The 27,386-nt window shown below is 36.6% G+C and overlaps 1 protein-coding gene across 3 annotated transcripts in view; it reads left to right on the top strand.

Moving 5' to 3' along the window:
• The window catches only part of RhoBTB (Rho-related BTB domain containing), a 35,887-nt gene extending 8,838 nt beyond the window's left edge, over window positions 1-27,049 (top strand). The window contains exons 4-14 of one of the 3 annotated variants that reach the window (XR_015825199.1): window positions 4,155-4,362; window positions 6,046-6,138; window positions 8,814-8,975; window positions 10,558-10,643; window positions 11,791-11,914; window positions 13,396-13,533; window positions 19,778-19,949; window positions 20,325-20,438; window positions 21,990-22,397; window positions 24,268-24,416; window positions 26,899-27,028. Coding sequence is in view for 2 of the 3 variants with exons in the window: in XM_088241824.1 (XP_088097950.1) it covers window positions 4,155-4,362; window positions 6,046-6,138; window positions 8,814-8,975; window positions 10,558-10,643; window positions 11,791-11,914; window positions 13,396-13,533; window positions 20,325-20,438; window positions 21,990-22,397; window positions 24,268-24,416; window positions 26,899-27,034 (1,618 nt within the window). In the remaining variant the exon portion in view is untranslated. Of the gene's footprint in view, window positions 1-4,154; window positions 4,363-6,045; window positions 6,139-8,813; window positions 8,976-10,557; window positions 10,644-11,790; window positions 11,915-13,395; window positions 13,534-19,777; window positions 19,950-20,324; window positions 20,439-21,989; window positions 22,398-24,267; window positions 24,421-26,898 lie in introns of those variants that run through there. The other 2 variants (XM_088241824.1, XM_088241825.1) reach the window with 2 other exon arrangements.
• The last annotated feature ends 337 nt before the right edge of the window (window positions 27,050-27,386 follow it).

Below are 27,386 nucleotides of genomic sequence, written 5' to 3'. Positions count from 1 at the left end.
AGTACGTGAGAAATCAAGTCGCAGAAGATCACGGGCAAGAGATGGCCGCCGCCAGGGATGCTGTGCGAAATAAATTCTACATGGACGACTATATGGATGCCGTAGACAGTGCAACAGAGGCGATACAACTGCGCCACGATGTCAGCGAACTACTACGGCGGGGCGGATTCATCCTCGCGAATTGGGCGAGTAATGATCCCTCCGTAATGGAAGCGATTCCTTCAAGTCTGAGAGGGAAAAGCGCACGCGAAATAATTAGCGGAACCTCCGTGACAGAGAGGGTCCTCGGCATCAAATGGGACCCGGTGACAGACGAGTTTCAATTTAAATTTAAAGTGTCACGGGAGGTTCCAACAGAGAGGCCTACAAAACGGCAGATGCTAAGTGAAGTTATGAGCATTTTCGATCCACTCGGTTTCGTAGGGTGTTTGACAATACGCCCGCGAATACTGCTACAAGATGTGTGGCGCTCCCACATAGAGTGGGACGAACAAGTGAATGAAGAACACGCAGAGAAATGGCGCACTTGGGTGGACATATTACGCAATACCGAGTGCGCTATACCGCGGCGCGTATCGAGCGCCAATGGCCAGCCAGTAGAGCTGCACGTATTTTCCGATGCCTCGGAGCAAGTGAGCTGCGCCGTAGCCTACATCGTGGAGGAGAACGCCGCCGGAAGGAATGCGACGTTCATGGCTAGCAAGTGCCGAGTTAGCCCGCTACGAGCGCTATCAATTCCACGCCTGGAATTACAAGCCGCGCTCATGGCCGCACGACTGGCGGCCACAATCAAGAAAGAATGCGGAAGTAATATACGCGATACCTACTACTGGACAGATTCTACTACGGTGCTGTGCTGGGTCCAGAGTGATTCGCGCATCTTCACGCCATTTGTAGCCCACCGCCTAGGGGAAATAGATGAGCTAACGAACGCTCAAGAGTGGCGGTGGGTACCAGGAAAGAAGAACCCCGCTGATCTCGGGACGCGGGACGGCGAGATACCAGACATCTCCCCGGCCGGCATGTGGTTCAGTGGGCCGAGTTTCATAAAGAAAAATAAAAGTCAATGGCCGCCGCTCAAGGTAATAACGGCGACCCCGGATACAAGCAGTGAAATAAAGTGTGCGAACAGTGCCATCGTGATGACAGCCCTCCCGGACGAAAGAAGATTTTCCTCCTGGCGGAGACTGATCAGGACTACAGCGTGGGTGTTGCGCTTCATAAACCGCTGCAGGAAAAAGAATACAGGAAGCGCGACACTCATCGCCCCGGAACTCAAGGCATCAGAGAGGGCGTGGATACTCATAAGCCAGACAGACAGTTACCACGCCGAGATAGCCGCAATTAGACGGGGGGAGTGCCTCCCGCGGAACAGCCGCCTGCTGGGCCTCACTCCCTACCTCGATAAAGATAGCGTCCTCAGAATGGGGACGCGAATTATGGAAGCCCCCGCGGTGAGCGAGCAACTAAAGGCGCCCGTCATACTGGACGGAGCGCACGCCTATACGCGTCTATTGATAAGGCATTATCACGAGTCGCGGCAACACGCAAGTACAGAGCGGACACTCAGCGAACTCAGACAACAGTTCTTTATAACACGATTACGGACAAATATAAGGAAAATTATATACGAGTGCCGCTACTGTCGAATACAGAAGGCCCGCCCGCAGCCTCCGCTCATGGGACAGCTGCCTGCCGGCCGACTCGATCATCACGTAAGGCCTTTTACCCACTGTGGGGTGGACATGTTCGGGCCCGTATACGTAACTATCGGAAGACGCCGGGAGAAACGATACGGGGCCCTGTTTACGTGCATGGTTACGAGGGCCGTGCATATTGAGATTACACCGTCGTTGAGTACTGACTCGACGGTGCAGGCCCTCAGAAGGATGGCGGCCCGCAGAGGACATCCGACAACGCTCTACTCGGACAACGGGACGAACTTCAGAGGCGCAGACAAAGAGATGGCGGCCGCCATGAAGGAACTAGCCCACGATCCCGAACTACAGAACGAGGCGACAAGGAGAGGGATCAAATGGGTGTTCAACCCGCCATCGGCGCCACACATGGGGGGAGCCTGGGAACGGCTCGTCCGGTCGATAAAGGGGGCGCTTATGGTGATTCTAAAGGAACAAGCCCCCCGAGAGGAAACGCTAATGACAGCGATAGCGGAGGCCGAGTACACAGTAAACACTCGGCCCCTAACCCACGTCTCGCTTGATAGCCGAGACGACGCTCCGCTGACTCCGATGCACTTTCTCATCGGGTCGAGCGGGGCCCAGCCGCATCTGGCCGATTACAGAGACGCGCCGCCCGAACTGTGCCTCAGAAAACAATGGCGGGTGGCGCAGAAACTAGCCGACGCATTTTGGAAAAGATGGATGAGGGAATATCTCCCGACGTTGGCACAGCGACGGAAGTGGCAACAGGCCGCCACACCGATCATGGTCGATGACCTGGTCATAATAACGGACGCCGCCCTCCCGCGGAATGAATGACCGCGGGGACGCGTCATAGCAGTCACACCAGGGAAGGATGGACAAGTCAGGAGCGCCCGGGTCCAGACAGCCACCGGAACCTACACACGACCCGCCGTCAAGCTCGCCGTGTTGCAAATCAAGGACGACGTCGGCGCAGAGATGCCTCCTCGGCAGGGGGGAGTGTTGCCGACGTAAAAGTACATGCACCAACTTGGCGGCCCTTCCTGGGGTTTTAATGTAGCATAGGAGGCTTCAGTATGTGTAAGCGATCTACCACCTCCTCAATAAAGACTAGTATTTGTCACTTTCGGGGGTGGTGATCGCCATACTGAAGCCCACATATAGATTAGAATTCATGAAAATATTTGTATGCCCATAATGTGTTTTTATGTTGTTCTGTATAAGTGTTGATCGCCGCGCGGTCGGCGGGGAACTGCGGCCGGTAGCGGGAGGGTGGGGACCTTATACGTGGCGCGAGAGAGACCGATAGAGCCGGCAAATGTGCTCGCTATCTCTCTCGCCGCGTGATTGGTCAACCTAGCACCGCCCGCTATTGGCCTAGCCCACCGCCGCACGGCAAAATGTTGTATATATAGCCCCGCCGGGGAAAAATAAAGTCAGTCATCTCACCACACTACTAAGGCTTTCTACTCTCCACTTCACCTCCCTACCTCGCTTCAAACCGGACCTCATCGCCACCTGGATTCGAACACCGCTACCCCCCTGGACTTGGAACTCGGATACTCTTTGGATTGGATTTTGGACCCCGGATAATTTGGACCCTTGGATACTTCCCCGGAACACACCCCGCCGTTCCCACCGACGGAGAGATACCGGCCTTACAACCCGGTTGCCTGACTCAGGATTGCGGCCGCCAGCGCTACTCGCTAGCGACCCCGCAAGGGATCTCTAGGCGACGATACCTCCCCCGGAGCTTATCGTTCGTCGGCCGAGGCCCGCCTACGCCCGGCCACTCTGCGTTTGACACCAGCACCTATAGAAATACAGTTCTTGTGACGGGCGCGATTGCTACGGACGAAGCAGTGATCCGCCGCGTCTGTTACAATATTAGCTATCAAACTAGTATTTATAGAAAAATAGATTGGATTAACCCTGCAATGATAAATACACAGGTACATATTGAAAAGTAATTACAATGCAAATTAATATCCATTTGGCAATTCTCGACCTGAGTACGGCCCATTGTCTTGCTGCGAACTGTAGCTAACTTAATACCCAATAGTCATAGAATGGTTTTCCTATGTTTGGGCTCCTCTCTCGGTTACGCACTATTACTCTGAGCTTGCAGGCATTCCATGACATCGTTTGACATGATCGGATTAGTTTGTAGGAATGACAAACAGTTTATATTTGTTTCAGACATTTGAATGTTGCACCTCGTGCAATTATAATTTGTACCCCAAATACGCTGAACCTTGAAAAACATAGCAACCCGGAAATCTGCTGGCGGTCGCCACAACGTAAAAACGTTATAATTTACTGGCTATCGCAAACATGTGGTCACCATAATCTTGTGACATTGCAAAGCAGCTCAATTTATTTTTTCTACATTTAGGAGAAAATTTGCCGTGTAATTAAATTCTCTAATACAATAAAACATTTTTTGTATCCTATTTCCATAGCACTGATCTTCCTCATTGTGTGTCATATCAGGGCTACCCGGCAGAGTGACCTAGTGATGCCGGAACAGGGGCGCGCCTTGGCGCAGGAGCTGGGCGTGTACTACTACGAGACGTCCGTGTTCACGTACTACGGCGTGAACCAGGTGTTCGAGAACGCAATCCGCGCCGCCCTGTTGGCGCGCCGCCATCAGAGATTCTGGATGACCAACCTTAAGAGGGTGCAGAGACCCCTGTGTCAGGTAACATTATCCATAAGGTACAGAATCATCGGGTGGTTCTTATTCTGAAGAATGGGGGTTCTTCTATCTTGACGGGTCCCAGTAAATTAGTTCTCGCCCTCCAGCCCAGGTCTTTATAGAGCCTGAGTACCAAGTGGAAGGCAAGTGTTCTCATATTGCTAAATCTCCCCCTGCAAGCCCAGATCCTGATACAGGGTTTACCAATAGGGACGATAGGATTTTTATAGCTCATGGCGGTCGTATTTAATATTCAAAATTTTACATCTGCTGTCAGTTGTCATCAGTAAGGTTTGCCTTTGATTCATGATTAAATGATCATGAATCATTTCACGTTGCCCCAGCATTTAGAAACTCTAATCTACTCTAGCTACTCAAAGAGCATTTCGTGGAAAATACTGTCGTCGTTCTGCTCCTTCTGAGCTCGCTATTCGTCGCATAATTCAAAAGTTGGAGACTAAATAAGATTAAATAAAGACTTTGCAGTGCTCGTAGTGAAGAAAATATAGTCGCTGCACCATAGCCGCCATACCATCTGAAATAATGTCCAGAGTCATCAAAAATTGACATCACCGCATCAATCGGTGCAAGAGAAGCCGTGGTGGTCATTTAAACCATATTAAAAAAAATCATAAATGGCATAACAAGTACCTTCTAATAAAACTATTCCGTAACTTTTTTGATAGACTGTGTTTTATTTCACTTTTAAATCCTAACGTTCTTATTGGTAAACCCTTCAGTATGGTACGGACCCCTGATGATGTGGCTGCTTCTGTGGTATAAACTATCACATTCACATAGAATGTGATAGGTATTTCATCATCTGCACTGCAGAACCTACATCTAGAAGTTTCAGAAATGTTCATCGCAGCAAAGTGTATGTTCATTCTGCAGTGCCCTGGGCGGGCTCTAGTAATAATCCTCGATTGGTTTCGGCTTAGTTTCATAAGGTCAAAAGCAAACCTTCGCAAGTATCCCTTCAGTAGTTCCTTCTCTGGGTGGTTATTTATTTTATTATTTTTACAATTTTTTGCTTGGAACTTCGCCCAGCTTAAAATTATTTTTTATTCGAGTTAAGCCAATTAGTTTTAATAACACTTTCTCTTCTTCAGGGCTACTTATGAATTTCGTTTAGAAAATAAAAATAAAACAATAAAGTAGGGTTTAGATTTAATTCAATGTTATTAAAACAATTCTTGTAGTGAAAAAAAAAGTATCTTTGTACAATACAATAAGTATATAATATTTTTTATCTAAAATAATACTCTTTACACTTTTTCTCATAGTATCCACTCATATGGACATATATCAAAACTTTCTTATTTTTAGGAATATTTCAACCTTAACAATAAAATCAAGCAAATGATTGAGAGAATCCTTTGTTGTATCAAATAATTTTAAAGTATGCATTTCAAATGCACGGATGTGCCAATACTATTCTGAGGAAAATTTTATGTTCCATCATAAAATATCGACACTAGAAAGGAAAAAGTTACCAAGCGACATGTAGCAACTTTACAAAAAAGTCAATTAAAAGATGCTTTTTTATTTTGTATTTAGAAAGAATCTCGTATTTTTAATTCCTTTATTAATTAAACAAATAATAATAATTGGCTCTTCTGTAAAGTTGCTACATGTCGCCATGTTTTGTTTAAATGTTTTTAACAAATAATAATTTGTTTGCAGGCGCCGTTCAAACCACCAAAACCCAGGCCACCAGAGGTGGTAATAGTTCCTAGTTCATATACTGAAGATATGACCAATCTTTACCTTAGTCCAGTAAGTCATCACCCATTTGAGGATATTATAAGCAAACTTAGAAATCTCCACCAAAAACGTAAAATTAGTTATTAATGCCAAAATAAACTATACTTAAAAACATAACAACAACAACACCAACAAACCATCACGCCGTTTCCCCGTAGGGGTAGGCAGAGAGGATAGAACGCCATAACACTCTATCTTGGCATACAGACCTCGCTTCCTCCACATTCATACATCTTCTCATGCACGCACGCCGATTATTCCTACTTTTGACACGTCCATCTTCAAGTATTTGATGGACTTGATCGTGCCATGTCTTTCTCGGTCTTCCTCGTTTTCTGCATCCATCAACATTTGCATCGTAGATCCTTTCAGCCGTTCTTTCGCTGTCCATTCGCTCTACATGTCCAAACCAACGCAGCACCCCTTTCTTTATTCTGTCAATAATGCATGTCTCAGCATTACACACTTCACGGATCTCGACATTTGTGCACCTATCATACATCGTTTTACCACACATTCGCCTGAGGGATCGCATTTCGACAGCATTCAACCTACTTTCATCATTATTTTTCCAATTCCATACTTCGCTCCCGTACATTAGAGTTGGAACTAGAACTCCGTTGTGAACTGCTAGTTTATTCTCCTGTGATAAACATTTGTTTGCCAAAGTAGATTCTAGTGCACCGTTCACCCTGTTTCCAGCACTCACCCTCCTTTCAATATCTTTCTCGGCCTTTCCGTCCCTAGTAAACATACTTCCCAGGTACACAAATTAAAAAAAAAAAAAACATACTTACATAAATAATAGCGTAATTCAAAACCACTCTCTAAATCTGGCAAAAACATATTTCAATTATACTTCTTGACACGGCAAACTTAGCAGTCTCCATTGATTTGATGAATCATAATTACAAATCTCACAATTCTTTTTTCAAACTTTTTCTTAAATATCTCAGTAACTTCTCCAATGGAGATTTCTAAGTGTGCTTCTAATACCCTTATTTAAAGTAATTTAATGATAATGTTTTAGTGAACCCGGTAAAAAAGATATTTATTTATTTATATACGGCATTTCTGCCATTTACATATATGTGGTATAAAGAGTGCTTAGAAATAAAAAGATTAAAAATAAAAAAAATCGAGTATGAAATATTAATATACTCGTACTATACACATTATTAATTACTTGAAATACATACATATTTTAAAGAAATTATACAATAACAAAATACAGTAATTAATCAAATTATAACTATTCCAACCCAATCTTCTGAAGATGATTTGCTCTTTTTGATAAAAATATGTTGGTCACTTTATTTTTTAAGTTAGGCAGAGATAAACTAAATATATCAAAATGTGATGCATATTCATTCCCGGTATTCTGTAATCTAACAATAGGTGAGTTATATTGAGCTACCGTTCGAGAATTTTGACAATAAAATATTGTAGATGTTCTGCTTAATCTAGGTGGTACATAGAATGAAATCAATTTCAGTAGATCAGGGGTATCAAACATTGGTTTTATTATTTTATATAAAGTCATAAGATCGGTCGATGTTCTTCGGTCGATATCCTCCCCTTTGCACAATAAAAATTTAAGGGTATACGGCTAAAATGGCCTCATTGCATTTTTTTGATTTTCGAGATATTAACCCCTTAATGCTCGATTTTTTTAAAGATTGAAAAAAGTGGAAAATACAGTAAAATATATTATAATATTTTAAAATACTGTTTATTAGAATAGGGAAATATCTTTTTTTTTCTACATTTTGAAAGTATTAGGTAATGGTCTATCATATACTTGTCCAGTAAAAAAATATTTTTTTGCTAATTATTGCATTGCCCATTGCATTGGTCATTAAAAACCGCAATTGCATTGGCCACGCCCCTAATACGTCACGATTCATGTTCATTTTCAACTTTGTTCCAAACCAATCAAATTTTTTTTTAACATCGTCATGAATCTTGACGTTACAACTATCAATGCCAAACATGTCGCGTTTTTCTAATGGCATATTTTTTATATTTTCTTTTTGAAAGTTATATATGAAAACATTTCTCCACAGTATCCATATTGATTTTGAAAATACAATAAATTATTCTGAATCCATTTCATATATTTTTATCAGTATTTGTAGTATGTGATATTTCCCTATAAAGGTTTGTTGCCGTTCGGCAATAGTGCACATTTGAACGTAGTTATGCAGAAAGCAGCCAGTCCACAATTTAGAAAAAATGAGATTTTGTTATCGAGTCCAGGAAGGTCAATTCTATGTTCTGCTTTAAACAGCCAGGTTGCTTTCATACAAAAAAACTGCAATAATCACCTTCTGAAAATTCCATGATGTCAAAATATCATGAAAATGAGTGTCGCCTCATACATTCTGAGTTTGTATGAGGCATCATTCAATATTAGATCCGGCCGTTTTCTGCAAATTCATATTTTAGGGTGCGTGGTCAGTCAGACTTTATAAAATCACCAAAATTCATTTAAGACATAATGAAATTACTTTTAAAATTTATAACAAATGAATATTTTTTTTAATACCTTTAAGTGGCAAGCGGAAAGTTTTTAGATAGGTAAGCTGCGAAAATTCTCAGTAGCTGCGAAAATTCGCCGAGTTAAAAACTGTAGATTCACCAATTGGAAAACTAGAAAAATATCTTAATGAATTGCCATTTTCCAGGTATACACAGATTTGGTGCTAGTGTCGGGGACAGTCGGACTCCCCTGCCACAGGTGTGTGGTGGCGGCGGGATGCTCTGCCTTCTACAAGCTGCTCACTCTGGAGATGTCCTCGCAGCAAACTGGAGACATGGGGGCCAGGAGCTCCAGTGAATCCAGCATGGTATGTATACATAGAAACAATGGCGAATGTTGTGCATTGTTGTTAACAGGTTACCTCACGCATAGATGTTTTCATGTTCGATTCCTGGTAAGATCGCTATTCTTAAATGTGATTTTAACTCAGTGGGGTATTCCCCACTGTAATCAGCTACTTCAGTTTAAAAAATAATTTATTTGTTAATAGACTATCAAACTACGCCAAAAAAATGAATTTTTCACTACGATTTTTTAATTAAAGTTTTGTAACTTTGAAAATCCCCACCGAAACTTAAAAATTGATTGTCTGTTGAGATTTTCTGCCATATTTCTGTTATATTATAATATTAAAAAACCAATGAATAAAATACTACATAAATAAATGTTGCATTACCGGTCTGAAATTTTTTGCACCTATTTTCACCAGTCCGCAGTCGTAAACGTTTAGAAATGCTGCTCTGGAACAACAAAACATGGTAAACGTCGAGAAGCACAGCTACCCCGGAAATCTGTTGCGTATTGGCACAACAACATAATGACGCTATAATTTACTGGTTATTTTAAACACATGGTTACTTAAATCTGTGACATTGAAAAGTTGTTAAAACCATCTTTCTATATATTTTCAAACATATTTTTGACAAACTCGACTGTACAATTAAATGCTCTTACCTCTTATTTTTTTAATTTAATTTTATTTGTTAGGATAACAACAGTAATTCATGTAAAAAAATATGACAAATAAAATATACAGAGAATAAAACCAATGTCAGATATCCACAGAAATACATTAAATACTCATACAATACATGCTAGTGTGTTTGTGTTAGTGTAAGTGCCTGAGAGGGTGGGTGAGTGGGTGTTACAATGGAATGAGGGTGGACATATGTGTAAATATTATTGAACAAGTGTCAAAAGTATATAAATATATAAATTTATATCCAATTTCCCATAGAACTGAACATCCTCATTGGACCTCTCGACCTATTACGGGGCAAAAAAAAAACAAGTAAACCACTATAATAATTTACTAGAGCACGCCATACAGAAAAAATTTCTAAAATATGTCAATTTAAAACTTCATCCTGCTCCTTGTCAAATCTTTTAAAACTTTCTACGGTGAATGCTAACAGACACTTCTTTATAAAGCAATCGACTGAGTTTTTGTGTATCTGCGTACCTGGTTGACGTACAAGCCATTAATCTCCTATTTATTCTGCAAGTTCTAGAACCAACTATCACATGCACTCGCCTATCCCCAGGCTCCACAGATACGGTAATCAGTTTGAGGATAAGGCTGATTGATATATTTGGTTCTGAATTTTCTAGTTATAAATCGAGTTTTATTTCAATTTTCAACTAGCAATATAATTCTTAGACTTACCTCTATGTTTGAAATGATTTTTTTTAAATCTTTTTTATTTTACATAAACGGCATAAACTGTCTTTGATATAGAAATTGACATCTCGTGTTTATTGAGATTGAGGGAAAATTAATAAAACTTCCAAATTGCCCTGTCTAGTTCTAATTCGTCTAATGTACGATTTCGCTGTTTTTATATTTCAATATATCATTTGTACTTCAATTTATCATGTCTGTCAATTAGGTGAGTTCCTTTGGCGAAGCAACAGCCGGTGAATTTAACGAGGATACAGAATATCTCATCAGACAAGACCAGGTCAAAGCTAATAAGTATGTACTTATTTTATTTATTTATTCATTTATAAAAACAACTCGCAATTTTTTTTACATACGAGTATAACATATAATCATAAATAAATACATGTTAAGAGTAATTGTACTTATTAAATTAATACTTTTATTCTCAGATATGAAAATATACTAACATTCATTTTTATTATTGAGCCTTGATTCGCCACTAATCATTCCCTTAGTGCGCCAAAAACATCCATGCATTATGGTGCTGTGTAGTCAATACACTTGGAAAAAATTATAGATTATAAATTTGAAAAATAGAATAATCATAGGCAATTGCTTCAATCATTTTTTGAAGTCAAAGGCGATAATATTTTAAATCTAATTGCTAAAAATATGAAAAAAAACCATTGGCTGACATTCACAGCTCTAACAAAAAGACCGCCCCTAGCAAAGGCTCGAAAGCAACTGCGCGACTGGCATACTGAGGCTGTCGTAGGGGTTACTTTGCTAATGGCCCGCGTGATGCATGAATTTGTCTCTATCGCTTGTGAATACACCTATAGCATCGAGAGTGAGAAAGAGTGTTTGAGACAGCCGTATATTTGGTACTCTTATTATATAACACATTGGTAAACTTTTGAATGTATTAGTGATTCATCTCCGATTTGTTACATAATGCCTTTTCTGTGCCCAATAATTATTTATTGGTACATTATTTCAATCATAACTGAGGAATACCGAAAATCTTAACCTAGTATTTATTATATTTATAGAGATATTAAAGTTATAAGTTGCAATGTGTACCGGCTACACATCACCGGGAAAGGAGAGTTAAAATAACATTCTTTTACGCCACTGTAATTCTAAACGCCCACTAGGGTGTAGAGAAGGCGTTGCTAGCTCATTAGTAGGTAAACTACATGCCAGCAACGCGTCCTCTACCCCAACAAGAGAGTTCAGAATTGCACCTTAAGCGTTATTAATGGTAACATTATATAATTTCAACAGGGTTTTGAAGAAACATACTTTACATGCAATCAGTTTATAAGCATTGATTTTTGACTCATTTTTATAATTGAACCAAAATATTTCATATTTGATTATACGAGTAATCAACTCAAAGGACAACAATCAGAGATATAAGTTTAAAAATAATAATATTTTTCTTTTAAAATCATAGGGTTTGGGATCAAATGAAACGCCGCTCTTGCCAAATTCTTCCATCGTCAGAGACGGGCCGCAAGTGTCCGGAATACTACAAGGAACTCAACCACCCTGCCTTCATTTCCATCAGAGTTGTTAAGGTGCTTACTCTATTATTCCACTGTCCTTTTGATTACGCGCTGTATCATCGAGGTACTGGAACTTGGCAGTCTTGTGAAAAGTAATAATAATGTCCTTTATTTTTCTGCTTATTTAGAAGAACAACCTGCAAAGATAAGACATATGAAAGTAGAGGAAGCGATGTCCGTGTGAAAAGACAGAGTAATACGGCGTTCTATTCTCTCCGCCTACCCCCGCGGGGAAACGGCACGATTAACACTCTCCACTGTTCTAACCAACTGTTTGACTGTCTCTTTAATCTAACTAAGATTTCAATGCGTTCTCCTTTTATATAGGAGAACAATTAGTTTGTTACTAAGCAAATGGCCGGCGTCAAGACGCGCCAGTTAAAAATTAAAGTCGCCTAAACAAACGACATAATTCCAAAACATGAAATAAGTATTTCCGTTAAAAGAATATTACCGCACAGCAAGTCTTAATATTTAAGAGCTTTCTTGTTCATTACACGACTCTAAAAATAATAATTATTTAAAATTACATCTTAGCAGCTTCAAAACTAAAATACAAGTATAAAGAAAATGTTAGTATTGATTATATAATACAAAAAATATCCATGTGCATACCCGATAAGACATTTTCAAAATATTCTAGTAGGCCAAATACAAAAATAATATATGTCTAGAAATCTACTCATAAAAGGTCTAAACAAGCGCTATATCTTGGGTTATAAAGGGCCAATGTCATAAATCGCAACTTTTCAGAACAGTAATATATAATTTATTTCTTGTATATGCAGACAATTGGTAGAATTCCATATTTAATTTGGTAATTAATCCAAAATAAAACAAGTTTATTGGATTATAATTCTACTTTATTTAATATAAAATATCCAAAGGGTATATTGTGATGCGTTTTGTCTTGTTAGGATATTTTCAAACAAACTAACTTAAATATTTACAAAGTTTCAAAATAAAGAGAGTAATTAAAAATCAATTAGGGTATACTGAGTATATTTTAGAGGAATATTTTGATTATACTGGGGAGAACCTTCCATTATTTCTTAATTATTAAATTCAAAGATATTTTTCAAAATAAACCTATATAAATGAAATCAATATTTACATAATTATTATATTAATTTTAAAGTCATATCCTTACAAATATTTTTAAATAATGGAAGGTTTTCCCCAATATAACCAAAATATTCTTCTAAAATATACTCAGTACACCCTAATTGATTTTTAATTACTGTATTTATTTTGTCTTGTATAGAAATCCACAAAACTAAAACAGCAAATATTTTTAGTATATAAGGAAACTTTGTAAATATTTCAGTTTTTTTGTTTGAAAATGTCATAACAAGACGAAACGCGTCACAATATACCCTTTGTTTATTTTATAAAAAAAGTCATCTATAAGCTATTTCACAGGCGTTATTATTGCCAGTTTGAAACAAATGTCTTTAATACTAATTTGATATATAATGGGAATGTTTCTTTAGAATGAATCCACCATTGCGGGACAGACTTCAACACAGACCATTATCACGCTCAGTAAGGCCATCACTCCCAATGCTCTTCAGCAGTGTCTCCGCTTCATCTACACGGGGAACTTGGACAGTGAACTTGTAGAGATGCAGGTAATTATGATCACATCCCTACTGACTATATTCCCCTCAGGCAACTTTTTACCTTGAAACTACAAACGTTCTCTGACTTAACCTAACCGAGCCATTAGTAATTTTTTTATTAAAATGATTCGCTGACTTATTGTTTAAACTAGAGAATAAGAAAAATTAAAAGCAAAATTTCTTTGTCAAGTCACGTTTTCCATTTTATCCAATAAGCTTTAACTAATGAATGTACGTATATTAATAAATAGTTCTGCAAAATGTATTTAAAGTTTAAAAATGTCTTTACTGAATAGTTAATTACAGTGTAAACTCCATTGACTATATAGCCTGCGGGTGTTTATTAAAATTGTAATATATTTCATATATAACAGGGAATACATAATGAGAAAGTTCGGTGGTTTTTTATTTAATATATTAAAATAAAATCACTTTGTTTTTATATACCACTTATATTTTTATAATTTGACAACCAACTAGTTTCGGCAATACTATACCTTCTTCTGGGTCAACTACAAACTAACATAACATTTATAAAATTTTCACAGTGAGGGTAGAGTGGGCGTGGCTACGGAAGTAGAGAGGAGTTTGTTAATAGACTCAAAAACTAAACTAAATAAAGTTTAAACTGTCTAAAAAATCCAGTTTAAACTAAGCCATTTTTTTTTTAATACATTTTTATGTATTGTATTATCAGCGCTACAATTTTTTCAAAGTTTTGTAATTTTGAAATTACCCCGCGTGTGACATCACAAGTTCTCTTTGGTGAGATCTGCCAATTGGTGGATTGGCTTCTCGTAAACCGGAAATCTATCACAACACTCTATCATCGGTTGATTCGGAAAAACTAGTGATGTCATTCAAAGCAGTTCATTTTTATTAAAATTATTTTTGTTTCTTTTTTTCATACACTTTCAAGAAGCCTCGTGGTACAATTTACTGCTTTAATTTTTACCATGCGTAAGAAAACATTTGTTCATATCCTATTTCTCATAGGGCTGAACTTTCTCATTGACTATTCGATCTACTTATAATTGTGGCAATTTTTTTAAAGCAATAGATTTTAAAAATTTTATTTCCCCTGCCTACTGCTTTTTTATCCCTTCTCATTATATATTTGAAATCTTTCCTTTTCTAAGGTATTATATTTGTTTCTTTTGAAATGAATATCTTATAAACATAAACTTGTATGTATTTTGATTTATTATTCTATTGATTTATCTTATTTATATTATCTTTTATATTGATCTAACATAATTTTTCAATACAGGGGTCACTAATAAGAAATATTTCTTCATTTTCGGGGATCTTTTTTATAAGCATTTTATTAAATTATTTTAAGCAGTAATGATACTTCTCAAACAGAAAATGTTTAGGCAAGAAAGAATAACTTATTTTTAATAGAGGATGTCCAACAGCAACGAAAACCTGTTTGAGTCTTTGAATTAAATGAATAACAATAAAGTGGTTTCAAAATCATGTTTTTTGTTAAAAAATTGCTTCGTACTTCTACAGGTGTTTTTTCTTAGGAACTTGGGGATTATAAATTGGAATAAAACACTATTTTGATTAGTAAATATTTCAGGCATATTGCCTCCACCGGATCGTTTTACGAACAGCATCCTGGAGCTCTAATATTCTACCAATTTATCAAACATTTGTGGGCATATGTTACTTATAGTATGGTCGATATTGGCTTCCACGGCTGGAATCGTTGTTGGCTTGTCCGCATAGATCAACGACTTTAAATACCATACACAAAATGTCTAGAGGTGTCAAATCGCACTACCTTTGAGGCCAACTCACAAGTCCATTTCTCGATATAACATTGTCACCAAACTCTTCCTTCAGGTCGATGGTTTCCCTTGCAGTATGGCATGTGGAGGAGAGACTTAGCAAAATGAGAACTCTCGCCCTCCACAAAGTAGCCAGACTCTTAAAGACATAAGCTTGTAGTGCGAGAACTAATTCACGAGGACGCACGAAGTCGCTTATATAGCACTGACTCCCGCTTCAAAGAATAAGAATTCCACGTGGCACCACCGGTTGAAACCAAATGTCTTGCAGACTATGTACACGCACTTTGGCAACAAAATTTATTGCTCTGTACCAGATTCCATTGACTGACTTTTTGACCTTTTTCTTTTTTGAAGAAGTACAGCCCGATAATGCCTTCGGGCTACAATCCGCACCGAACAGTGAATTTTTCAGCGTGCATCAGTAGCTGATGGACCACCTCTGGATTAGAGTCGCCCAGATGCGACAATTGTGCTGATTGACAAAGCCACCAAGGCAGAAATGAGCCCTATTGATAGACAAAATTTGACAATAAAGTAATGGATCGACTGAACACTGATTTTCAAAATATATTTCCACATCAGCTATCACAGTGTGACCGTATTTAAAAAAAAAACCCTCCTAAAAAAAACACCCATTAGTAACATATTGTCGGGTTTCTGGCCCGTTGTTGGTAACTACATTTTACTAGTTGTAAGATATTGCACTTTTAAAGTTGAAAGCTTATCCTAAATCAACAATTCAAATAAAACTTCAAGCTAAATATTATCAAATATTTTTTTTTATTTTAAATAAAGATTATTTGGTGCCATTTGTAAAGACATCTCATTTTTCGAATTTTTTTTATTTGTAGTTACCAACTTGTGCCAGAAACCTGACGAAATCTTGTATAATTAGGCTTTAATGTGTAACAGTTTTGTTATTGTTGAAAAAATATGCATTGGGAATCTTGTTCACTGGTTTAGTGGCCTTGTTGTGTTGCACTTAACAGATAATATACTCCCTATTTTGTATTTGTTGCTTTTTGTTTGCACAGACTGCCCCTAACATTGGACTATTTCTGGTAAATTCTCAATCTAAATCTGCTCTGTATGTTATTAGAACACCATCTTTAGTATTATCACATAATTATTTATTGGCAGCTGCGCTAAATTTTCCCGAAACAAAAATAATTTCGAGAATCTCCAAGTGAGACAGCATACCAATCAAAAAATTATGATCACAATTAAAATATGACTGATCAATATTTTATTTAAATTTTACTCCGGATTATTAATGACTGTACCATTGTAAAAATCTAATTAGGTGCGGTTATGGGTAAGAAAAGGTTCCATAGTCTTTGTGTATTATGTGCATATGTCATACTAAACTAAACTTGTATCATGCAAATGTTGTGGATGCACTCGGTGGATTAGAATAGAATAAATTAACTAGTTGCTATTGACATATAATAAATAGACACTTTATTATCTTACCAAACTCATTGTATATTTAGCAAATACAATTGCATTGCCCTCAACATTTCGAAATGAGCCCATAACGGGTGAAGGGAAGTAGCTGATATTTTAAAGGTTAAGAAAACTCATTGCTTAAATTACATTTCGGTAATCAGCGTAGTTCAAAAAGCCTTTTATTCCTGGTTCTTTATGTACAAAACATTTATTTATTCATTGGACAATTGTAGCCTGCATTACTTTACGGGTTTTTTAACCCACCATGTAATGCAGACTGTAAATATAAGGTAGAAGTTAATGAATAAAAAGCAGATAGCTGCTAAACTGCCGAAAAATATGTCCATATTATCTGCAAAAGGTGATTTCTGACTTGCATTCGTACGGCTTCTGGGTGCGTAAAACAATGCATGAGATCTGACTCTAGTATAGTCAAGTGTTATTGGGAACATACAAACTGAACACTTTCCGTATTCCTAAATATGTACTTTCAGAAATCAGCTTATAGAAATGTTTCCCAAGAAAAATTTGACTACTAGATTCGAGGGTGTTGTAATCCAGCGAATACATAAACGGATAATTATTGTTTTCTGTAGGATAAGTACCGCAAAAATCGCTTTTGAACCTTTTCTATTTCAAGGATGTGGTTCGTTTCAAAACATTTGTGTTAAAAATATCAAAACCATTTAGTAAAAAAAATTAGCTCACGGAACTTTGAATACAAAAGTTTTACAATTTTGTCAGTTGGTTTACTTCACCTGCAATGGGCTCAAATGCAGATATACATATTTCTTTAGTTCATATTTTTGTGTAACTCATTACCATAGCTACCGACACTGGCTGTGTGTGTTATTATTTATGTATTTTAAAATCGTGAAAAATGACAGAAATATGATATATACCTATTCAATTAATTATATTGTATTTACGAATGCGACTTTATATATCTATCTGGTTTTAATTAAAGCAGTTTCTCATCACACTCGGTGGCATTATTCTTCGTAGTGTTATTTCTGATCACGACAACAGTCTTTTAGAAAATGAAGATACGAAAGGAAATTACCCTCAAATTGAATGTCATTTTCTTCTATTTATTTATACTGCACAGCTAGTTGTCATTGAAAATATTTTTAAAAAAAAAACCTATTTAATAAGCAAAATCGTAAGTAACACTTGTATGTTTGGAATGATCACAGATCACATAATGACGATTAATAATAGCTATGTATGTGTAATTTTTTCTCACTTTAGTAATTAAAATGGTAGTGTAATTTTACATGTTCATACTAAATTTATAATACCACTACCCAATATGGAAATATCACTTTTTTTACAATTTTAAATTAATAAGGGTCTATGAAATACTGTCGTGTTGAAAATTTTTTTTTTTATTACCTATTAGTAGCATGAAAAATGTTTTTAAATTTATAATTTTGAAATCGTGACATATTAGGGATGCCTATGCAATGGATCGTTTTTGTGGAAATTCAAAAATTTTTATTTTTTAATAAAAAATAAATATTTGCGTTCTTATGATTTACCCAAATATTTGATTTTGAGGGCCATTTTCAACGAGTTGTAAATAACTCGCTATTAGAAAATGGGAATTGAGTTGGGGTAGAGTGGGATTCGAACCACAGACCTTTGGTCCGTGAGTCCGAGACACTAGCCACAGGACCACAACCCGATTATAAATTTAAAAATGTTTTTTATGCTACTAATAAGTAGTAAAAAAATATTTTTTTTACTCGACAGTATATCATAGACCATTTTGAATTTAAAATTGTTAAAAAAAGGTGATATTTCCCTATCACAATGAATGTCTTACATTTTCATTCATACTCTCATATACAGCCGATTGAGCTTAGCAAAATGCACCATACATAGCTATTCACATCAATTTAGGACATATTTAGCACTCATTTCAAAGAACTCAGTGAACCTGGATAAGTAATACCGGAGACCTTATTATGGAACATGGTTTAATTGACAATTTAAATGAACTTCTTAAGTGAATTAAGGACAATTTTATAAATCGTCACTTCAGGTCGTTTTTATCCAACGGATCAAAACACAAATCTGCAGAAATAGACCTTTAACTTTCCGGAAAAGGCATAAATAATGACCACAACTTGAGATGATTTTTTTTTTAAAAACCCCTTAAACAATTTAAAAAAAAAAATTTTCATTTCAATTTTATAAATAAAGCCTTTTTTTCCAATAATTTTTTTTTCACACATACATTATTTACATAGAAATATAATTACAAAAATACACTTTTAGAAAAATACATCTTAAAATTAAGCTTTAACACAAACTGGAAAAGACTTCAGCGTCTGAGCGTGGGCCATTCCTTTTTTAGTTATTAAAAAGTTTTTAGCATGTAAATATGGTATGACATGACCATGAAAAGAAAAGAAAAACCAAACTAACATATGCTCATATTATGAAAACATGATTTATTTGCAGTATGCATTTTTTTTTTTTTTTTTTTTTTAATGTGTATCTGTTCCTTCCATGCTAATCCAAGACCTCAAACCTACTTTAAACTGTACCAGTGATTTAATGTTTTGTAGTTCCTTAGTTAGAAGATTGAAGGGTCTTGGACCAACGTGTAAGGAGTGCCTCTGTGCGAACTTAGTTCTGCATCCTGAAACTGACAGTACACTATCGGATCTATTACTAATACGATTTAAATTATGACTAAACAATTCCCTATTCAAGTAAACATATTTCAGGCACTGAAATAAATATAATCTAAAACTAAGGAGTCCACTCTCTACGTATAATTTATTACCATGAAATAGTCTATGTTTTTTGTAAATTATCTTAATTATATTTTTCTGTGCAATTTTCTTTCTCAGAACTCTTGCACACTTGACTCAATTTTGTTAAAAATGGTCTGATGGACAAAAACAAATTAAAGCGAAATGGCTTCCTCGGGAATTACCATTTGTTTGCATTGCTTTTTCAACCAGTTGAGTTAATTTCATTTCATTTTTTAGTTCTTTATCGGATGTCCCCGACGTTGGCAATCACTTCTTAAAAGGCTCTCTGTCTTAAACTGCCCGGAACAATTCCTCCGCACACCTCATTCCGGTCCAGTCTCTTATGCTGCGCAGCCAAGACTTTTGCCTTCTGCCAGGTCCACTTTGTCCCTCAATCTTGCCAATTAGAGTAAGTTGGGGGATTTCATACTTTACTCGCTGGATGTGATTTAGATAGGAAATCTTACAGAACTTTATACATTTTTGAACTGTTCCAATCAGCTTTCCTCGGGACCTCTATATTGCTGACCAAATCTGTGCACAGTATACAAAAGATTCTTCTGTAAATCCATACTTTAAATGCTGTTTTATTTGTCACTTGAATTATGTTCTATAATAAGTCAGGTCTCCTATCAATCCTTAGTTAAAGATGTATCTAGCTGGTTTTTAAATGTATGGCTCAAATAATACTATGTACATAGACGAAAATGCATAGGCACAATATTGGATTGTGGAAAATTATAAATATCTCAACATGTTTGTAAAATGTGCGAAATTCTTTTAGGAAATTCGCCAAGCTGCCGATTTTCTCGAACTAAGCCACTTGAGCAAGTTACTCACAGCAATACAGAACAGTCAACAAGCGATGAGTGATGAAGCCAAACAACTTTATGCCACTGTAAGTATTTATTATTTTAAGATTTTTGTACATATTTTTAAAATTAAAAATAATGTTTCAAGGGAAACATTTCACATTATTTTGAAACATGCGCTAAATATGTATTAAACAAAATCTTACTTTAAATGTTTATCCTATAAGTAACACTACCAATAAAAACACTTTTTTTATTTATTTGGCCTGATCCACTCATCATCTCGTATAACAAAACTACATTTTGATTGGTTATAATTATTTTATATATCTTAAATTAAAATTATATTCCTATATAATGGCGGCCTTTGTGATGTAATGGGTAAGACACTTGACTCTCACACGGAAGATTCCGGGATTCATTCCCGGTGAGAACTAAAAAAAATATATGATTTGTCTCAAGTTTGGGTATTTAATTCACCACAAATTGGGCCTCCTGTTTGTTGTGGTGCAAAAAATATGATTATAATTAATATGAATTAATTTTTTGATAAACAGATAGTGTGATCAAATACTATAAATACAAAATGGACATGTTTTTTAAAATTACAACTTAATAATGCATGAAAGAATTGAAAGGCTTAAGAATGGGAGCAAAAATGGGTGATTTAAATGTCAATTGTCTTTTGTATGCTGATGATGCCGTGCTTCTTGCTAACAAAAAAAAGAACTACAATTCTTAGTAACAAAGGTCTAAGATGTATGTATGCAAGGGAAGCGATTTGCTGAGAAATGTCGATAAATCGAATGTGATGGTTTTTTAAAGAAATGAAAGTCTGACTAAATGTGAAATCACTGTGAATGGAGTTATACTAAAACAAGTAGAGGAATTTGTGTATCTGGGAAATATGTTTACTAGGGATGGAATGACTGAGAAAGATATTGAAAGGAGGGTGAGCGCCGGGAACAAAATGCACTTAAATCAACCTTGGCAAATAAATGGTTGTCGCAAGAGGGAAAATTAGCAGTTCGCAACGGAGTCCTGGTCCCAAACCTGATGTATGGGAGCGAAGTATGGACTTGGAAAAACAGGGATGAAAGTAGGCTGGATGCTGTCGAAATGCGATCTCTCAGGCAAATGTGTGGTAAAACTATGTACGATAGATGCACAAATGTTGAGATCCGTACATTATGTTAGGCTGAGACGAGCATTATCGACAAATCAAGAAAGGAGCTCTGCGCTGGTTTGGACATTTAGAGCGAATGGACAGCGAAAGAACGGCTAAGAATATTTACAATGCGAATGTTGATGGATGCGGAAATAGAGGAAGACCGAGAAAGACATGGCATGACCAAATCTAACAAGTACTTGAAGATGGACAAGTCAAAAGTCGGAATAATCGGCGCGCGTGCATGAGAAGATGTATGAATGTAGAGGAAGCGAGATCTGTATGCAAAGATTGAGTGATGTGGCGTTCTATCCTCTCTGCCTACCATTACGGTGAAACGGCGTGATGTTTTGTTGTTGTTGTTGTACAAGTTAATAATAAAAGTAAATATGTATGTATTTTTTTCAACTAAAAAAAATAATTCCAAAGTAAAGCTTTGACCCGGTAAATAGCACTAAATGTTTTGCAGAGCATGCGGATGAGGCTGCAGGAGTTATGCATCGACCGCGGCCTGTTCTCAGACGTCGTCTTCGAACTCGAGGACGGGCGGCAGTCAGCACACAAGGCCATCCTGGCCGCCCGCTGCGACCCCATGGGCGCCATGTTCCGCGGCCACTTCCGCGAGAGCACCGCGCGCATCATCCCCTTCCCGGGCGTGCGCTGGCACACCTTCCACAAGCTGCTGTGCTTCCTGTACTGCGACTGGGTGCCGCCGCTGCGCAGCGCCAACTGCCCCTCGGCCCTGGAACTCGCCAACCGACTGTGCCTGCCGCGGCTGGTGGGGCTCCTGGAGGCGAGGGCCATCCAGCACTTAGCCGGCGCGGGAGACTCTACGCAGGCCATACACGCGTGCATCCGCCTGCTCGAGCCTGTCAAGGTAAGTGTAACTCCCAGTAGGAGAGATTCCGAGTTGAGTAGTCTCTGTACTCTTTATTAGCGATCTACCCACGCAAATTTCTCGCTATATGTTTAAGATTTGAAGCTATTTCGAGAAACAAAATGCACAAATTACATTCTTCACCTTCAAGAAAATACTGACATGCGGTGCGCATAGAATTAAGAATAGTCCGCTAAGGAGCTTAGAATTATATTTGAATACATCAGACTGTGTCCAATAATTCCCCCACTATGCTTCACTTTCGCCGCGCGCATTCGTGATGCCGCCGCGTAATGTTGCACAATGGGAAAAAAAATAATCATAACACAAATGTTAGGTTAAAAAAAAGCAATCTGTTAATTTCTCCAAAATGTTTTTGTCCACGCGGAAACATTAATTGACACAACAGAATAGATAAGTAAAGGGTCATTTAATGAGAGTAATTGAATTTATGAACTTTGAACTTAAAATATAAAACAATTTTTTTTTTACATAAAACGGATATTTTTACATCATGTTAAATAATATTTGATGTTTTAAAGGTAATGTCGTTCAAATGTCCCCCACGGCGTTGTTTAATCCGAGGTCTAATTTTCATTAATTCTTGCATTAGATGAGCAAAGTAAGGTAAAAAAATTTACTACCCTGGCAACACTAATGAAATGTTCATTTTGTTTCTTTGACAATCTGACGGATGGAAAAATAATTAAATTTTTAAGCAATGCATTGGCTACTTAAACATTTGTTTGCTAATTACACATGAAATGTGATACCATCCTGTTTCTTTAAGATCCTAGCAGTATTTATACACTTTAAAAGAACACTACTTGTAGTGTGTTTTATGCCGTGGCATAGTTGAATTCAAATCAGGAGTTGCGTACTGAGCGACGTCTACAAAGAAACTAATGGGTCAAAATGTAAACCTACTCATTTATGAGTAGTTTAGTTGCCTTCTGTTTGATGTGCGTATGCAGTTTCTGGACCATTCTTAATTCTATGGTGGTGCGAATCCAACCATTTGTTTTTAAATGTAAATAAATCTTTTCACATGTCTTTTTGTCATTCACAAAACCACATTCCTTCATTATACTCTATTGATGACGCTATAACTGAAGAAATAAATTAAATAGAAAGCATTGAAATACATAAAATTATTTTTTTTAAATATGTTCTTGTGAAATTTTGATAAAAAATTGTATTGTAATAGATTGAGTTTTTCTACTGACATTTCTTGGTGGAACTGCATTTTAATTATAATAATAAAAAGACGTATATAGTTTTACGTGTAATAAATAAAAGTGGAATAATACTATACATATATTTTTATTATTATAATTAAATTGTAATGTTATTAAAAGTTTATATTAGTTCTTAAGATGTTATGAACTAACTTAATAATGAATAAATAAATAACTACTGTCCCATATATCTGAGATCTCTGGGTAATTTTAGATGAAAAGCTTACCTTTACGAACCATAGAATGACAACGAAGAAGTTGGATGGTTTTTCTCTAATCTAGTTATTCCTTTAAAAAAAAAATGTTTTGACAATTTATTTTTTGTATACAGGAAATGTATGATTTACCTTAAAGTCCCACACTGTTATCAAATTTATTTTTTAAAAATTCACACACGCATTGAAAAAAAAAACCACTTTTTATTTTGTTGGTTGGTTTGAAGAAATTGCCATCTAGCAATAATCCCGCCATTGTACAAAACGACGAAATAGCCAACTGAATCCTTTCCTTTTGTTGACAGTTGTCACCGGAGGTTGTCTGTGCTCGCTGCTTTATTTTTCCAATCCTTCCAAAGTATCAACTCAAGTGAAAGAATAAAATAAATTACATTTATGCGTATGTATTTATTACAGCTTCACAACGCCCACTACTTGGCCGAGTGGTGCATGAACCACTTGTGTGTGAATTACAATCGTCTGTGTAAGATGTCTCCCCGCTCTGTGAAACTGCTACACCCAGATAACCAGGAGTACCTCAGTGAAAATAGATGGCCGCCCGTTTGGTAACTAATACAATCATTTATTTGCCAATACTACAATTCAATTTGATATAATAGTAAAAAATAAAAAACAAGTATTAGGTAATAAAAATAAACAAGTATTTTTTTTTAATTCATGAAATTGAATTGTCAATAATAGTTTGACGAGCAGCTACAAATAAACTTGATATTGTGGACTTATAAGATAATAAAGAATTGGACAGACTGTCTGCAGCCGTTCCATAAGTGTTACCTAACCTATGCAGTCTCGGTATCAATGAATTGTTTTGTTGGTTGGAAGAAGTACTGGAGCAATGAAACAATAAAGTACTCCTAGTGTTGACAGCAGGTACTACGTAACTATATCAGTGATAGGTAACCTTTTTCGCTCGGCATGTTAACATTCTAAAAAATATCTGGCTCGACCCAGGTGCCGTGTCACATCTACGAATATTAATATTTATCAGCACTAGTAAATGAAAGTCACAATTCACGTTTATTTGTTCCTGACCATTTAAATGTGTTTAGAACATCTTGAAGTCACAACTATCAAGACCAAACATGTCGCATTTTTCTAGTGACGTATTCTTATTTATTTATTTTTTAAATCTATACAGGTGTTCTTTAAACCTTGTCACATCCGAAACCACGATGATCAGTATGGGCAAGAAGACATATTAGCACATTAAAAAAAATATTTAAAACAAAGAATTTTTTTTTTAAATAAAATATTTTAAAAAAACAAATGGTTGCTTACTTCTGCACGGTGGAAGTGAGAGGAGCGCGGCTCAGTATCAGACTCCCTCCTCTCCCCTCCTTGTTACTCCCCTGCAGAAGTATGCTGTTACTCCCCTGCAGAAGTATGAAACCATTTGATTTTTTTGATATTTTATTTTTTTAAATTTTATTCATTCTAAAAAAATATTTTAATGTGCCAATATGTCTTCTTGCTCATACTGTTCATCGTGGTTTCGGATGTGACAGGGTTTAAAGAACACCCTGTATATGAAAACATTTCTCCACAATATCCATATTGATTTTAAAAATAAAATTTATTATTCTTAATCCATTTTATATAGTTTTATCGGTATTCGTAGTATGTAATATTTCCCTATTGTACATTTAAAACGCAAGCCAGCGTTACAAATTTCATCAGTTAGTCGGTTTATTTTATGCATTTTAATATTATTCAATGTCAAAAATAAGGTCTCACAAAAGTATATCAAGGAAAATATAGTGACTAAAGCCATCGCTAGATTTTTTCAGAGTGCCAAAAGTGCTTGAAATTCGGTTCCAAGCATTCAAAATATCTTATTCGTAAATGCACTCTTCTTCATTCTCCAAATGATTTCATTCATCTATGAGTTTGGATTTGGACCTCAAGTCGACGAACTCTCGGGCCCAAATGCGGTCTTGAAATTCTGCAAGTCGCAACTCATCACATTGCATCCATTCGAAACCATTTAATTTCAAAGTATTGTAGACTATTATATCCGGATATTATCTGGATCAAAATTGATTAATTTTTTATCGAACTGGTCATGTAACAAGTTCACAATGTACTGATACTTATTCAGTAGCGGCGTTAGGGTAGGGCGCCAGATATAAAGGGGCGCTGCAGGTGCCCCATTTTATCCTCTCGCTCATCGAGCGAGTCCAACTTACTCGTAAATTTCCTAAATCTAGCGACAAACTCGTTATAGTGGCCCATGATGAGCCTATAACTTCTCCAAAAAAGAAATTTGAAATTTAATTTTTCTACAGCCTTTTGGACACTACCTTAATTTCACTCAATGAAAGATTTGAAAAGTTAAATGAGTACTCGAAATCTTGGTCTTTTCTGTTCAATATGAAAAAGATTCCGGAAAAACCAGACCTTCTCAAACTCGGTGGTAATTTCCAATTCAAATTAACAGCGGATTCTAAATCCGATATAGATGGTTGTGTGTTGTGTGATGAACTCATAAGTCTGAAATTATTTTTGCCTGATTAGAATGTGGTTAATCCTGTCATGGTTTTGAATTTTATCAAAAATCGTAACTTACAAGAACTGTGTCCAAATGTATGGATAGTGTTGCGAATATTGATCACTTTACCTGTAACGGTTGTCAGTGCGGGAAGGAGTGTTTCTAAGCTTAAACTGATAAAAACATATCTACGATCGACAATATCTCAATCTAGATTGACAAACTTGGCATCTTTGTCAATCGAAAATGAAATTTCGGAAGACATAAACTTAAGTATTTAAATAAAAGAGTTTGTTGATAGAAAAGCTAGATAAGAACAATTTTATTAGTATTTTTGTAATAAATGGTTATTTCATTATAAACCTTGCCTTTTTTCGTATGGGTCTAAAGGGGTGGAAGATAGGGGGCGCCATAGAAATCCCGCCCAGGGCGCTGGTAGTGCTAAAACCGGCCCTGTACTTGTTCATGCGCTCCATTTCATATTACATGTACCTGTATGTAGAGATTTCACTGTAAGTTAAATTATAACTAATCAACAGGTACCTGAAAGATTACGATTATTACCAGAAGTGTTGTAATGAGAGAAATCGTCTTGCCGAACCTAACGTCAAAAGGAGACAGAACACTTCGGCCAACTCTAGCTGTCTCTGTTTCGCTGCTTGGTGCTGTGAGTAATTTCATATATTCCCCTTTTATTTTTTTTAAATTTATTTTGTCACTTGTTATATCCACAAACTAAAAACTTTAAGCCCTGCATTAAATATGAGGCACTGAAAGCCAGAGGAATTTATGCGACATTTTAACAGTGTTTGGCAAAATGGCCTCCAAACATTTATGACTCGTTTTTTTAAAATATAAATGACTAAGTCTGCTGCGGTTAAGGCTGTGTTTTTTTCTTAATATAAATCGAAAGTAAATAAATGATGGAAACTGACAGCTCATACAAATTTTATGGTTATATTTCACTGGCATAATATTTTTGTAAAACTTCAATTTAGCCATCATGTAGAATTATTTGCATTTATTT

The sequence above is a fragment of the Micrasema longulum genome, unplaced genomic scaffold (genome assembly GCF_059751315.1).
Source record: "Micrasema longulum isolate JH-2025_06_02 unplaced genomic scaffold, ASM5975131v1 h1tg003094l, whole genome shotgun sequence".
NCBI lineage: Eukaryota > Metazoa > Arthropoda > Insecta > Trichoptera > Brachycentridae > Micrasema > Micrasema longulum.
The sequence above is the reverse complement of the archived record's forward strand: the minus strand, read 5'-3'. Positions and strand labels throughout refer to the sequence as shown.